Source organism: Diplotaxodon limnothrissa, linkage group LG12 (assembly GCF_057381915.1).
Source record: "Diplotaxodon limnothrissa isolate DT_005_m linkage group LG12, D_limnothrissa_male_GT1.1, whole genome shotgun sequence".
Taxonomy (NCBI): Eukaryota; Metazoa; Chordata; class Actinopteri; order Cichliformes; family Cichlidae; genus Diplotaxodon; species Diplotaxodon limnothrissa.
In genome coordinates this window covers 16,643,358-16,655,799 of record NC_140607.1, presented here as the reverse complement: position 1 = coordinate 16,655,799, position 12,442 = coordinate 16,643,358, and the positions used below count along the sequence as shown (strand labels likewise).

General features: G+C 41.7%; 1 protein-coding gene across 2 annotated transcripts in view; it reads right to left on the bottom strand.

Moving 5' to 3' along the window:
• The window catches only part of trpm3 (transient receptor potential cation channel, subfamily M, member 3), a 165,778-nt gene that overhangs the window by 5,100 nt on the left and 148,236 nt on the right, over positions 1-12,442 (bottom strand). For both annotated transcript variants that reach the window (XM_085367211.1, XM_085367212.1), the window contains 8 exons: positions 11,944-11,973; positions 10,308-10,600; positions 8,415-8,643; positions 5,705-5,908; positions 3,328-3,468; positions 2,006-2,134; positions 1,168-1,419; positions 234-408 (listed from right to left, as the gene is read on the bottom strand). In XM_085367211.1, coding sequence (XP_085223337.1) covers positions 234-408; positions 1,168-1,419; positions 2,006-2,134; positions 3,328-3,468; positions 5,705-5,908; positions 8,415-8,643; positions 10,308-10,600; positions 11,944-11,973 — 1,453 coding nt within the window. The remainder of the gene's footprint in view (positions 1-233; positions 409-1,167; positions 1,420-2,005; positions 2,135-3,327; positions 3,469-5,704; positions 5,909-8,414; positions 8,644-10,307; positions 10,601-11,943; positions 11,974-12,442) is intronic.

Here is a 12,442-nt window from a genome sequence, read left to right as displayed (position 1 = left end):
CCGAGGAAAACAGTTTTATTATGTATGTGTTACACACACACACTCACACACATGCGCGCGCACATAAACATCTTCAAGTAATAGTTCAAGCTGTGAAGAAACGAGTGAAAATGAAATCTAATTTCATACTGAGACTGGTGTTTTCAGTAATACTGCTTCCGTCATTCCTCCCTCCTTCCTCCTTACAAAAACGCATTTTGTCTAACAGCTTACACTCTCGCCCCTGAACTTACGGTCAATCTGGTCGGCAAACACCTCTCCGTAGATCATCCAGTAAGGCATGAAGAAGATGTTCCTGGCTAGCATCCAGGATGGGTCTTCGTTAGGGTTGAGAATGGCCTGACGTGCCACCCCAAAACTCATTAGCACCACCAACATGATGATCACAAAATACATCATGTCGATCATCTGACAGAGGGAGAGAGGAAGAGGAGAAGGGAAGAGGTGAGTGGTTAAAGGAAAGAGAAAACGAGGACAGGATATTTTGAAAATAATGACACTGGATGGGGAAATAGGTAATGAGCATGTCTGTCACTGCAGGAAAATCAGTTGGTCTGCATTTATATTAAGATTTATATTAAATTAGGTGAAACACACTCATTTGTTTTTACTGTATGTGGACAGGAAGTGCTTGCATGTGTAGTCAGTCCCCTGAGCTTGTTCAGAGCCAGAAAAAAACCCTGTTTATGCCTGTGAACAACGTTGACTTCAAACCTGCTCATCACATATGCAAATTATTTGAGTAAATCACTGTCAATTTAAGTAACTCTAACTGCTGATTTTCATATCAAAGAGTCTGCATCCAGCGGTAAACAGGGACATGCCCAGGACAGTCGAGGATCAGAAAGATACAGAACTGGCTCTTTGATCCCCCTCCCCCCGTTGTTTTATCTCCATGTCTGTATCGGCTCTGATCTTGAACTCTCTACGATCAAACAATAAAGTTAAGAGGCACAGAAGCTTGTTTACTGCTTACAGATTAAACCTTTGCAATCATCAAACTCAGTAAGCTGTTACAGTCAGTATACTGTAGATGATGTTGGGCAAAGTCAGAGGGTAAACAGATAGGCATGAAGGCCAGATAATGGAAGGAAAATATGAAAAATACTGCAGATTATAATAGGGATGCCTAAACACACAGAGTTGACTTCCCCGTCCTCTTCTCACCATCTTGCCGATCATCATCACATAGGGACCCAGGTACTTGTTGACGCCGAAGATGTCGAGCAGCCGGATGTACCAATAGATGATGTTGACACAGTAAATCACCCGTCCATAACTCATGAGCGGTGGCTCCTGGAGACGCAGCACCATGCCGACAGAGAATATGAGGATGGCCATGAGGTCTGTGATGTTCCAGTACTCCTGAAGCCACACCTTCACCTTCTGTAACAACTTTCCCGGCTCAGACATCAGGATCTAAACAGCAATCAGAGGAAAATGAACAGAAATGTGGATGCTGTAATGCAGAGATGACAGAAAATGGCATTAATTAAATACAGACGCTAAAGGGTAAAATAAACAGTGACTCTAAAAAGTGACAAAAATAGCACAACAGAAAAATGCACTCTATCACAACCACCATAAGAGGGCAGCATGAGTTCACCTATCGGAGAATCTAACAGCTCAGAATGAGCTGACACAATGATGAATGCATTTCATATACTTACAGTAAAAACAAAGCCACAGAGGATGAACATAATATGGCCACATACCTTTATATTCTATTCACTTTACTCTTTTGCTTTCATGGTTTTCCCATTTCTGTGGCCTGCCTGCATCTCCACTACCAAACACTCTTTTACATCTATTTCTCTGATATATGTACATTTTACCTATTTGCTATGAGACTTAGATGATATGGACATCATGATTAGCCTTTGCCCTCCACCACTGAACTCACTAAATAAGCTGCCGGAGACACTTTGGGTCTTCAGTTGGCTGGCCGGTAGGGAAGACTTGCTTAGAGAGGTCACTACAGGTCTACATTTATAGTCTATTGTACCTCTCTCATCTTCTCTATGCCATTGGTGAAGATGTAAGCGATAACAATCCACTCTTGAGGAGAAGGCCACAAGTCCATCTTGACCAGGACAATGTAGTTGAACAGCATCAGGTAGCCCACATATGCCATCTGCATAGTGATGCAACAGCAGAGAAAAATCAGCATGGTTATGAGTTTGTGCGCTTCAGACACATTAGCAAACTTTACACGAATGAAGATCAATTATCTCTCTGCAAACAGATTCAGTGAAAGGGGGTTTGCCCAAATTAAACACATATTGAGTGAAGTCCTGACCCTCATTGCAACTCCCATTAATGCAGTTTTCAGGCTTTGATAAAAGATATTTGGGGTCAAGGTACCTCCATTATGTGTGTCCTGAATCTTTTAAAAAAACATGTTGGCTTTCTGGTTTATACGCATATTTTTTCCATCTGCAAAACAAGCATTCTACCGGTGTTCATTCTACACATGCACATTTGCTTCACACAATAGCTAATTATTAAACCTGGACAGCACACATCAGGTCATAGGTATAAATCTAAATTGGGAACAAGACTAAAAACTCCATTTTGGCTCAGAGAACACATCTGCAATAGTTGAAAGGCACCACAGAGTATTTCTCTTTAACCTGAAGGGCAGAAAGGAGAAGTGGGGTAAGACGGTGGGGGGTGGAGAAGAGAAGGAGAGCGAATAGCCAGAGAGAGGAAAACAGGATGAAACAAAGAGCAGTGAAAATATTTTCTCTGCATAAATAAACAGCGAAATCCCTGCCGGTGCTAAAGAGATGTTTTCACTGGGCAAGCAAATTGAGGCAACCCAAGATAGGGTAAGGAAAAATAATAAATGAGCCAGAATCAAACAAAGCACACACGCTCATAGGCAGATACTGTACCACACAAGCTATACATAAACAGTTACAGATTCTACATGTAAGCTGCTCTATTAAAACAGATAATTGAAAAATCCAAAGCTTAATTTAATATTTATATATTGTAGTAGTTAACCTAGTGGCAATGGCCCAGAAACTTTAGTCAATATTCACACTGTCAATAAAAAGCCTTCTTGTGTGATTCAATTCCTTACCCACCCTCATCCTCCTATACTTTTCTCTCAATGCTGCTTCCATCAGCCTCCAGATCTACTTCATACTATACTTTCCCACACCGTCAAGCCAGGCAATGTCAGGTTGGAACGGGAGGTTAATGACAATGGAGGGAGCGTGAAAGTAGAGGCTTTTGATGCTGTTGCAGAAATACAGTAAGCAGTGACAGTAGCAACAGGAAGCAGAGCATGTAGGTGGTGCTGCTGAAACTGACACTGACCGTATGGAACCAGAACTTGACAATTGGTGCATTGTAGAACTCGTATATCTTGCGTCCCATGGGGATAAGGCGGTGGCGGTTCTGAACCTCCTCAACATCCTTCTTTCTGGATGTCTCTGTGGTTACTTTGCCCAGCATTGCCTGGGCGAATGCAAACCCCACATGGAGCGAGGGAGGAAGGAGTGAGAGGTGTGAGGATTTAAAGTATAGAGAGTGTGGGAAGAGGGAAATGTGATGGATGGGAAAGGTGGGGGAGGAGGAGTCGGTAGAGATGCAGAGGAAGGATGGATAGGAGGATGAGTATTTGGGATGGAGGAGGAAGAGTTGAATAACAGAGAAAAGGGAGAAGGGGGGAGAGGGTTAAATTATGGGCTACAGCACTGTTTTAATATCATAATTAAAGAAGCAAGCACAAGCAATGCAATCATTCCAAAATGTGAAATGTGTGTTTGAGGTGGAGTTTGGGTGAAGGTTGGAAGGCTGGTAACAGAGTATTACGCAGACATGGACACTCATGGATTGTGTCTCAGACAACAATTAGGAGGCAAAAAAGAGACAAGGTACTGACAGGAAGAAGACAGAAAAAAGGAAAGATAAGACATAGATATCTCACTTCAATCTGTGACACATTTCCTTATCCATGAGAGAGGGTTCGGAGCCCACTTTTTTATGGGTCATGGTCTTAATGTCAAAGCAACACCAGACCTCTGAGAGGAATTGTATTCTAAGTCAACAAGCGTAACAGACCTGGGCAACGTTTAAAGTTTTAAAGCTGGTCTAAATGGTTCAAATATGCAATGAGGAGTCGGTGTACATCCCAGGGCGTTGAATAGGTAGACTCGTCATAAAAACCACCTCTATGAAATTAGAAGAAAAGGAGCACTTTTAGTAAGAACTAGAGGATTTCTATTTTGTTTTATGCCCCAAATATGTGAAACATATAGAGCTAAAGTTTTCTCCAAGGCACACACAGACAGGGCCTTCAGGATGAACAAATTCAGACGCCACTGTGTAAATCACACCATGCCTTAACTGCACTAAACATGCATTTTAGCTATCAGACAGGCTTTTACATCCATTACAGTGTGTTCTATGCCAAGCATCTGATCATCATATCACGAAAATACAATCTCCCTCTGTGGTGTAGCAGTCCGTGTATATATGTATGAATCTTTGTGTGATTCATAAGTAAGTGACGCTGCATTTGTGCAGTCAGAAGCCAGGGCAACAGGAAGGGGCTCTTTACAAGTACATTCTCTAGCAGCGGGGAATCTTTGTTTAACGCCAGAGTGCCTCAAGGACTGCGAGTGTAAAAAAAAGACCCGTTTCGTGAATGTTTGCACTGGCTTGCTGGCTTGCTCAATGCAAGATGGAAAATATGCACAGTGGTGCTGGAAGGCATTCAACTTCAGTTCAGCCGCTTCACGCGACAGCCACGGATTCAGTTTGTGCATTGAAATTGATTTTCAAATTCCAGTCTTCATTCGAACACACAAGCTGGATCCTGGCATCGTCGCTAGAACTGACCTGGACTGAAATGGAGCGAGTTCTAATTCTTCGGTACTTTTTGTGTCTATGCAGATGGACCAACTCTTCTGCTGTGAGCTGGGAGAAGGTGCTCAGACTTTGCATGATTTAAGCTCTGCAGCAGCAGGCGGACATGGTTATATAATGCAAAAGCCTGGGCCTCCCATGCTCAGCAGCTGCCATGCTGAGTGGTATGCTGCAGCAAGCCATCACTGATGGTAGAGAGTGAGGGGAAGCAATTGGCTAGCATACAGTACTGTACCTCAATCAGACCTGAGCTTGAAGAAAAAGGGAAAAAGAGAGAAAGAACCAGAGAGGGAGAGAAAGAGCGAGGGGGAAAGAGGGAGGGAGAGATTTGCAGGAAAAAAGATAGAAAGCAAAAGTAATAAAGAAGCAAAGAGAGAGCTGGGCTGAGAATGAGAGAGAAGGGAAGGGGGTGGGTGAGAGAGAAACAGAGGAGAAGATAGACGGAAAGAGAAAGATACACGAGGGAACCCACAAGCGGCGACAGACTGAGACGCTACAACTCCACAATCATGTCTTTGCTGAGACGATGAGAAACAGAAAGGCCAATTTGGCAGGAAGTGTCCAGCTGGCCAGAATAGGGAAACAAATGTGTGCGCGTGGAGAACTGTGTGCATATATCCGTGTCTGAGTGTGTGTAGCGTCATCTCATTGTGGACAGCACCGACATTGTTTAAAAACTTGCCCACAAGAGATATTTACAAAAGGAAACAGTGTCAGGGTTGGGTGCAGTTTTAAGATCGAACAAAGCGTGTGTGTTTGTGTGTGCATAGTCTGAATATGTGTATCGATTCTGACTATGCAGGGCTGAGGTGGGTTCTCTCACCACGGAGTTGTACTGCGTCTCACAGTAAGATCTTACTGTGAACTCCATGTCTTCCTCCTCCTTCTCCTTCACTGGTTTTTCAGGCTCCTCCTCCTCCTTTTCCTGCAGGTAGGCCTCCTGATCCTGGGGCATGTAGGACATCTCGTCCTTGTTCTTGAATTCCAGACTCAGGATCGATGGTGGGAGCAGCAGCCCTAATATTACCTGTGTGATCAAATGAGGGAGACAGGAAGTGGATGTGGAAGGAAGAGCTGGAAGTGACAAATCACAGAGTGTTATGCTATAGCACTAATTTCATGAGAGGCGCCATGGAAATTAGGACACAAAGACTCTGGAGCAAAAAAACCTTCAAAATCGCTCTATTTTACACATGTGAACCTCACATAATAAAGCATTTGCTCTCACGAACACCTCCCAATCCTGTCCTGACCTGCTTTTAGCTGAATGACAAAGCTGTGGTATTTACAACAGCTAGTCTAACGGTGGAGGTCAATTATAAAGGCATTAGACAAGGACATGCAGCAAGAATTCTGTGCTGCCAAGATGGATGACGGGGACACACGCATCTCGAGCGGCTATTAAAAAAAATGGCAGCTGTGCTGTAAACACTTCAGCAGCTAATAGGCAAGCAAGAGCAAGTCAAACGTGATCACAGTGGGAAGTAAAGAATAAGAGAAAAAGATGAAAATCAGGGTAATGAGTTATCTTTTTCTTAAGAGTGAATTTTTATTTTTTGTTTGTTTCGTCATAAATATGTTAAGGGCTAAGATTAAAAACGGATTCAATAATTTACCAAAATAGCTGTCAGTAAAGTTAGATGGTTAGATGAGTAGCATGGATTAAATATAGAATATGAAAAGGATCACAGTAAAGCAGGTAGTATCCCCGATTTTATGAGGGTGTTTAAGGCAACCGCACCATTACTTACTGATGTATAAGGTAAGTAAGTAAAGTCTGTTTCTATAGCATGTTTAAAACCAAAGTGCTTCACAGTAAAAAAGAAAAAGAAAGCAGTGTACAGCTTACAGTCCACTGAAATCTTTCCAGTTTCCAGTTGTGATATAAATACATTCAAAAGCTGTGCACACGGATGATTATGACAACATTTTTAACAATGATACTCTCCGTATTTCACAAACTCCTTGATGCATCTCGGTTTGTTTGTTTTTTCCACTTTTTCTTCTTTCTGTCTTACTGCTCCAGTGAGTTTGCCTTAGTAGGGCTCTCTCTATCTCTCTTTTGCGCTCTCTCTCTCTCGCTCTCCTGCAAAGGCCAAATCACACTTAAAGCACTTGCAGTATCCTCTCGCTCTGAGATGCTAGAAAGCCGGACCCATCACTCCCCTCGCTCGGTGTATGAATGAGTGTGATCTCAGCCTCAGCAAATCCCAGTGCAACTCTTCAGCATAAATAAGTCTAACCTCTGAACTGAGCAGCTCCCTGCCTATCACTCTACCACCAGATGTCTTGGAGACCCACATGAGCAAATATTTCTCTAATCTTAACCACCAGTCTTAACTAAAAGCTTTTCCTTGACTTAAAAGGGGTGTTCACCGCACGAGCGTCAATGTAAAATACATTGCACTCTGTTTCAAGGGGTTTTTTTGTGACTAAATTAAGGTCAGTTCTCCCGTCCCCTCTGACCTAAAAAGATGGCTTTGAAGGCTTATACTAATTAAGTTGTGGCAGAAGTTCAGCCAGCAGTCCGGCACTGATCACACTGACAGTGTCGAGCTTATTATTGTCCAATAAACCTCTTTTCTCTGGATGGCCATTCCTCCCACCATCACAAGCAACCTTGACTGGGTTGATCTTTAAGTACAGTACATCATTTCACCTACATAAACTCACCTTAAGATGTTAATCTGCTATGAAATAGTGTCGCTGGTCACCCTGGAAGACCAAAGTGACTGAGAACACGAACATTTGATATTACATAATTTTCTGGTATTAACCAATCCAGGTGTAGGTTCAGATTTGTCCATCTGATAAGTAATAGTAATAGTAAGTCTTTGCTAAACTGAGAGGCAGGTGTGGATAGCGTACGCTTTTTACCGCCAGTGGTGACCTGCCTACTCCTCACAGTCCAGCATGCACTCTAAATCCTGAACAATGACTCATCATAGCCCCTTCAGGTGTTCCTCATTTGACCTTTTTAATTCCCCGTGAACAGAACTTTCTGGATTAGGTTAATTTTTCACTCGTATGGTTCAGGCCAATTGTATGTAGTGAGGATAAACATGCACACAGCGTGCACGAGATGAAACAAGGACATAACTACATTATTGTATATTATGTCCTCATTATAGACTTCCTCCACTTCCACTTGCACACATCTTCTGCAGCCTATAACTCATAAGAGATATTCAAGAGTTTAAAAAATCTCTGAAGCATGACCAAGCTACGTACAGATTATTCATCTTATAGCTGAAAAATATGCATGCCAGCACTCTGACAGACAAGCTACATCATGGAAATACTGCTTTTAAATTACTTGAAAGTTACGGTATATTTATATTTTATGTGCTATGCTGACTACAGGTAGGTTTTACTTCTTATGCAGGTGTATCACCTACAGAGTAACTGATAGGTATCTCGTTACTTTACAGGCAGTCTGAGGGGATACAACCATGAATCTTTTACACTAGAGAAGGACATTGCTTTTAAATGCACAGACTCTTCTACCCAACCATCTACCCGACGCGTACTACCTTCAGCCCTGAGTTCTTGCGCATGCGCAGGCGCCCCATCCACATGTCGGTCAGCAGCATCTGACTGCAGGTGTGAGCGATGAAATCTCTATGTTTGGCTGCTACAGCCAGCTGCAGGCAGGTGGCATTGCTCCAGTTCTTCAGCTCGTATGTCAGCAGCTTCATGGCCATCTGCTCATCCTGTTTATAGGACTGGTCTAGGAGCTCCACAGCCAGCTGGCCAAACTCTCTGGGAAAATATATAAAGTATGTATACAAGCACACTGAGTCATGAATCAAGACAGCAATATACTTTGCCTAAAAGTGAAAATGTTATTCAACTGGTCATAACACTGCTGGCCACCTGGCCCCAAGTCTGAGGGTATTATTATGGCATAAAACACATGTACAAACATAAAAACTGTGCGGTGTGAATTGGTTACAAGGTGAATGTTTAGATGACTTACAAGGATAATATTAAATGCAACATATCTTTGATAAATGAAAGAAATATGATGTGGCCAACACAAATACATGCAGAAACACAACAGTTTTCTCAGATGTTCAAAGCAACATCTGTACCAGTACCATCGCTTATATCAAATTTTTAATTGGGTTCCAAAATCCTACACAATACTTTTCTCATACTTTCATTTCAGGACATTAATTTTTTACAGCATCACATTCAATTATGAACAATTTTTTTTAATTTTATATATATATATATATATATATATATATATATATATATATATATATAATTAAAAAAAATTGTTCATATATATATAGCAGCTGGATAGCGTAGTGGTTAAACTACACGCCTTTGGAACAGAGGATCGCAAGTTCGATTCCTGCCTGGGGCGTCTGTATCCAGTAAGGGTTCTAAGGCTAGACCCCCTATGCTAAGCAAGCCTACCGCAGACATGAGCGAGACAGATAAATATGAAGGCATGCCGGCTCGGACGTCGCCCGGATCAACAAGGTCCGCGTCAGGTGTTGAGGAACCAGGGCACCCTGACGAAAAGTGGGCTACTGGAACAAGAAGGCATCGGTGGGCAAGGGACGAAAACAGGGCGTTGTTGGAATGCTACTACGCAAGTAACCCCGGCGGAAGGGGCTACATGAATATCGGAGCACTAGGTGCGGTGACTCCCAAGCTAGGCGAGTGGCTCCAGCAGATCCCGGGAACAACATCGGAGATCTCTGTCCAGAAGAGCGCAGTCCTGGGAACAGCTAAGATACTGCGCAGGACCCTCAAGCTCCCAGGCCTCTGGTAGAGGACCCGAGCTTGAAGGATAAACCGCCCGCAGGGGCGTGCTGGGTGTTGTATATATATAGCAGCATTAGTGGCTTCACATACAATGGATGGATAAAAAATGTTTGGTTCATAATTGAATATTATCCTGAATATGACGCAGAATATGATACAAACTCACTCAGGAATCCAAATATTGTTTGGACAATTAACTCCAAATATGTCAATTACAAGGTTATCTTTTCAAATGTGTGTGTTCATCTCAGGCATTACCTCAATCTCACATGCCCATCCTTAACTAATGGTGATGCATGTTATTAGATCTTTTTATGTGCGTCACTTACATCCCATGAGAGCTAGTCTGAAACAGGTCAGTTTGTATGAGGGAAGGCATGTGTGTATGTACATCCACCTACATATACTGATGTATGAGGTAGACGCTCCTGTCTAGACTCTTAGCTCAGCGTTAACATTAATCATTTACAGCATGTTTCCATGTTTTCCAGCTCTTCTAAGTACTACAATATACATTATTTATATATAAAACTATACTTGAATATCCTGTTTAAACCGAATAAGCTGGCAGAGGGAGGGAAAGATAAAGAGTGAGCCAGACGGAGAGAGATTGGGATAACATGAAAATATATCATGTCACCCACCGAGAGTTGTGGTTTAGTTCCTGGGAAATGTCATCCACCATGTCGTTCTCAGATGCTTCGTGTGCCATGGCCTTACAAAGCTTACATGCCACCAAGGCTTTGGCCATGGCCTCTTCACCATGCTGCCAAAAGAACAGCGCCATCTTCTGACGTTTCATGAGCACAGCCCACACCATCAGCTCGTGGAAGGGGAAAGGGAAGTGGTTGATTTCTGGGTCGTCCAAATCGATGTCTACCTCTTCCTCTCGTTTACGTGTCGTCTTCTGACGACCTCTTCGGATTGGCATGTCATCCTAGTGGGGAAACAGAAGCATCTGTATAAAAGTATTTCTTAGGGATTTTTCAGATCTTTTCTGTATAGAAGGAAAACATTATGCATATATGTGGTTTGGATTGTAAATACTGATCACAAGTGTCAGCCAAGAAATTTGAAAGTTTTACATGATGTAAACCTCTGAAGAACACTTTGGTTCGACTGCATCTAGACGCCTAAACTGATCTTCTATAAATGCTTGGGAAGTTATATTTTGAAGAGACAAGCTAGAGCACAATGTGCCAAATACTAAACAATCTAGATAACGCAGAGCGGGTATGGGCTCATGTACATCTCCGCATGATTTTAAACATAATTTAACTTCTTTATAATATAGTTTCAATTCAATTAATAGTAAAAAACCTTACAAGAGGTAAATTTATTGGCTTTTCACCAAGTTGGCTCTCTGTCTCTGGAGACATAGCTGCTGCCAGTCAGTCATTAAATGACATAATTTCACATTTAGACTGTTGAAAACAGCTAAATCCATTTGAAAAATAACTTTCAGTGCAAGAGATCAGCTGGACATAAAAGATTGCAGAGCAGTAAAATATTCAGCAATTACAGATAGTGACAAATATCTGGTATAAGCTAGCAAATTTCAGTGATATTCAGAAATGAAATTATCGCAATGCTTGAAATGATTGCAAGTATTACAAAAGAAACCCTTCAGGGTTCACAGCTGTCACCCTTTAACAGCAGTATTTCTGACATACATACTGGCTAGATGATAAATAGGCTTTGTGAAGATAGAAAGGTAATGGCGTGGCAAAAACAACAGAGAACACACACCGACACATGGGGGATAAATTCACAACATACAGAAAAACAAAGGAATGTTTGTTCCATGCGTATAAATACCTCCGAGGAACAGTGCTTTGTGAAGCTTTAAGAAATTACACCACACACCACATGAATCTGATCAGGTCATCCATAGCTTATTCAGCTGAATACAGCAGGACTGCTTTGAAATGCACTGCAAGATATATATGCATTTAAACTGTCTGGAGGATGAGTCTCCAGCTTTTTAAAAAGTCCATAAATCTGAGAAAAAGCTGTAAACCAAAATGACTTTGTTTTGTTTTATTGGCTGTTTGTGTGAAAAGCACTCAGCTGACTCAGAAATGTATAAAACTAACCAGCAAAATAGATTAAATATACATCTAGAGCTTCCCTTCATCTACTGAGAGGCACACGGCACACATGAGCACACTTATTTAGATGAGTAAACTGTAGATCAGTTAAGTAAAGAGGCTTGAGAGATAAGGGTTAGGAACAGTGAAGGAATGACTAAATAACAACCATGATTGGATCAAGACTCACCTCCATCCCCAGCAGTTTCAGAGCCTTGGGCTAGAAATGAAAAAGAAACATTAACACACAGCGAGACCTTGTTGAATGTATTTTATAGCACACTTTACTTTTTATGCACAAGACTTACAGGCCAAGAAGATCCTTTAAACAGAGTAAATCACTGACTTTTATTTGCATGCTTCAAAATGGAACTGATACTTAGGGATGGCACTTTGTGCTCATTTGAGTGACTGTATATATGGCAATAATATCTAATCCTTTTCTGCTTGCATGTATTAAATGAATTTATATTTGTAGATCTGGTACAGTACTGTGTATCTGCATTAAAGCAGGGCATGTATGAATTATGTATTCATGAGCCATCATCTGAGTTGGTAAAAATAACCCAAATCTCTTGTGGGGATTCTGATATCTACATCTATTTCAAGACTTTGTTCTTCCTTAACATGTGTTTATGTGTGCATGCACATAACTATGTGGCTGTGCATTCACTTGGTCTAGAAAATCC